The 3,351-nt window shown below is 45.2% G+C and overlaps 1 protein-coding gene across 1 annotated transcript; it reads right to left on the reverse strand.

Annotated features, from left to right (window-relative positions):
* Nucleotides 1-6: 6 nt before the first annotated feature.
* On the reverse strand, nucleotides 7-2,645 carry Pabpc4l (poly(A) binding protein cytoplasmic 4 like). Its single transcript, XM_050138259.1, has one exon. The coding sequence runs from the start codon at nucleotides 1,889-1,891 to the stop codon at nucleotides 779-781; it is 1,113 nt and encodes a 370-aa protein (XP_049994216.1). The 5' UTR covers nucleotides 1,892-2,645; the 3' UTR covers nucleotides 7-778.
* Nucleotides 2,646-3,351: the final 706 nt, after the last annotated feature.

Here is a 3,351-nt window from a genome sequence, read left to right on the forward strand (position 1 = left end):
TATATATATGAATATAAAATGAGGAAATATAAAAAGTAAAGCTTTACTATATAAGAACAATTAGACAAGAAAATAAAAACACTCAGATTTCAGTAAAGACACAGAAAATGTAACCCAAAATAAAAATTTTCTCTACCACCACCTTAATGTAGACTATCTAAAACCAAAACATACCAATATATGTGTTTGCATGTATGTACGTGTGTATGTTAACACTATTGCTTGGTATTAAAAACATTAAGTCAAAAGTACAATTTAGTATTTCACTGATTTCTGACTAGCAATTTCTAAATTTTTGAGTTGTTAAAATTAAAAAAAAAGAAAAAAGAAAAAAATGCTTCCATGAAAAATGTTAAAATCCCTCTTGGTAAAAAGTAAACTATCATTAAATTTGTTGGGGGCATTTTTTCATAGGAGAAATTAAAGCTTGCAACATTATCAAAAGGAAGGAATAAAATATGCAATAAATACAAGTATTTGGTTCAAAACATAATAAAATGTAACCAATTAAATGGTTGTGAATATTAGAAAATAAGGAAAAATGTGTTTTTTAAATTTGAGAATTCAACATATAGAACAAACCAAGCCTCTAAAACGCAGTTGCTTTTTCATACACACACAAGAAATGCTTCTATACAATTCCTTGCACAAGTGCAATGGATTAAGCAGCCACCTAGTTTAGTCTTGAAGCTTACCCTCATAGCACCCTACAAGTGGAGAGCAGTACTGTTCTCCTAGCTGCTACTCAAATTGGAGAGGTAGGATTTCTTGTTGTAGTTCAGTGCTTCTGACCCAGGGCAATGTTGAGGGGTTTGGAGCCCAGGACACGGCCATTCATTTCAGCCATTGCTTTAGCAGCTGCCTCGGGAGAGAAAAAGCAGATCAAGCCAAACCCTTTGCTCTGCCCTGCTTCCTGCATCACCTTAACTCTGCAAATGGACCCAAAGGAAGAAAATTCCTTGCGCAGTGTTTCATCATCGATGGTGTCATCCAGGTTCTTAATGTAGAGCTTCGCCGCTTGGCGTGCGCGGATTCTTTCCTTTTTCATCTCTTCAAACTTTTCCTTTAACTCAGCCTGGCGTTCTACCTTCCTCTGAGCTCTGCCTACAAAAATTGTCTGCCCGTTTATATCCTGTCCATTCATTTCTTCAACTGCATTTTTGGCAGCTTCGTGACTATAGAAACTCACAAACCCGAAGCCTTTGGACTTTCCGTCAGCATCTTTCATCACCTTAACGCTCAAAGTTTGGCCGTATTTGCTGAACACTTCCTTAAGCCGCTCATCGTCCATATCATCGCCAAAGTTTTTGATGTACACATTAGTGAATTCGCTGGTTTTGCTTCTGAGCTCAGCCTCGCGATCCTTACGGCTTTTGAATCTGGCCACAAACACTGAGCAGTCCCTCAGCAGCTTCCCATTCATCTCCTCAATGGCTTTGTCTGCTGCGCTCTGGTCCTGGTAGTGCACGAAGCCGTAGCCCCTGGAGCCTTCTTCATCGCTCATCACCTTGGAGGACAGGATCTTTCCAAACGGTGAGAAGTGTTCATATAAGGTTTTGTTATCAATGGATTTGTCCAGATTCTTAATAAACACATTCCCGATTCCTGATTTCCTCAGGTATGCATCCCGTTGAGACCACATGAGACGTATGGATTTGCCTTGGATCAAATCAAAGTTCATGGTGTCTAGAGCTTTCTGGGCATCACCCAGCTGGAGGAAATTGACATAGGCATAGCCTAGGGAGCGACGGGACACCAGGTCCCTGCAGATGCGGATGGACAACACGGGTCCCACTGTGTTGAACTTCCTGAACAACACATCCTCGGTGACATCTTCGTGGAGGTCACCCACATACAGGGATGCAGCACGGTACTTGGCTTCCACACTCATGCTTCTGCTATTGTTTTGTATTGCTGGCAGGGTTTTTTGTTTTGTTTTTGATTTTTACTCCAACACTACAAGCCTGTTCCCCGCAGCTACCAAGAATGATACTTCAAGTACGGCAGCCCAATCACAGCTTAAGGCCTGTTCATTCTTTGTGGCCTCCAATGACCACTTAGAGGTCCAGCTGCAGGGCCAGTTGCATCTCCCCCAAGTCAAGCAACGCTTTTATCAATAACAAAAAAAACAAACAAACTTTCCTGGTAGTTGGCAATCTGCCTTCAACTCTCAGGCGCGGACTTTCCTTCCCTTTCAACTCAGGAACTTACATGAGGCTGGCCAGGACAGGCCCTCCATCTGCGTCCACCCCAGCAGCTGGTGGCTGGTTTCCGAGCACAGACAGGCCTTGTTCCTCTGAGTTAGACTTCTAGCCAAGCCGGGAGCTAGCAAGGCCGCGGGGGCGTGCAGTCCAGGCCCAGCGCTGGAGGCGCCTTCCCGTGCAGAGTGACCGAACCCAGCCCGCCCACGACACGGCTATCCGCGCAGCGCGCCCGGGCCCTGCCCCTGGCCACCCACCCCGCACCCCGGTGGCTCGCGGTTCCCGGGAGGAACCTGGCTGAAGACCGAGTCTCACCAGTTTGAGGACTTCACGCGGCGGGAACCCGGAACTAGCTGGCTAGCACTGTTTGGTTTTTCACATTTTTGGGGGGCCGTGTTCCTCCCCCGCCTCTCGCTCACTTCCCACACACACTCGTAGGGCTCAGGGCAGGAGGCGGTGTCATGGGTGGAGAAAGCGGCTGGGGGTGTGGCCGGGCAACCCACCACCCCGCTGCTCCTCCTGGTCTGTTTGGTCAAAGCCAGCTTTTCCAAACAATGATCAGGATCCCCGCAACTCCTGGAGACACCCCGAGATGGCCTTGATGACATCCTTCAATGCGCACTTCGTCCAACAACTTTCTGCAGGATCTCTGCATGTCCCCTTCCCACAAAACTCCGAGAAACTCTTGACTTTCTTCCAAGGTCGGCTCTTAAAATCTTTTCTTCTTAGAAAACAGTTTAAACCCTCTATGCGAACAAAACTTTTCCGTGCATCTCTTCTGAGAGTCTAGGTTTCATTTTTCAGACAGTTGTATTCTCTCACGTTCCTCGCTGATCAAAACAGACTCCATTCCAGGACAGTATGCCATCTGCATCTTATTTTCAGAGATTTACGGTAATGAGTAATTTACTGGATGTCCACTGTATTTTGAATACCTTAGCTGTGTGGAATAGGTGAGTTAATGAAAGAGTCTGGAGATAGTGGTACTTAACTCAGTGTGCAGCAGCTGTTAAATAAATCAATACGTTTGGAAATGTCGGCACAGTATCAAGAATGGAACAGGGTCTGTATAAGAGTGGATCCACTTCTAATATTAAGTAAAATATATTATGATTCCTAGCACACCGTGTGATTTGAATAACAGTGTCCT

The sequence above is a fragment of the Alexandromys fortis genome, unplaced genomic scaffold, assembly GCF_014885135.2.
Source record: "Alexandromys fortis isolate MF-2015 unplaced genomic scaffold, M_Fortis_MF-2015_v1.1 scaffold_15, whole genome shotgun sequence".
In the NCBI taxonomy this organism is placed as follows: Eukaryota; Metazoa; Chordata; class Mammalia; order Rodentia; family Cricetidae; genus Alexandromys; species Alexandromys fortis.

Bases quoted from the DNA above. Each gene is read 5' to 3' on its own strand.
- Pabpc4l (XM_050138259.1), bottom strand. From the start codon at position 1,891: ATGAGTGTGGAAGCCAAGTACCGTGCTGCATCCCTGTATGTGGGTGAC.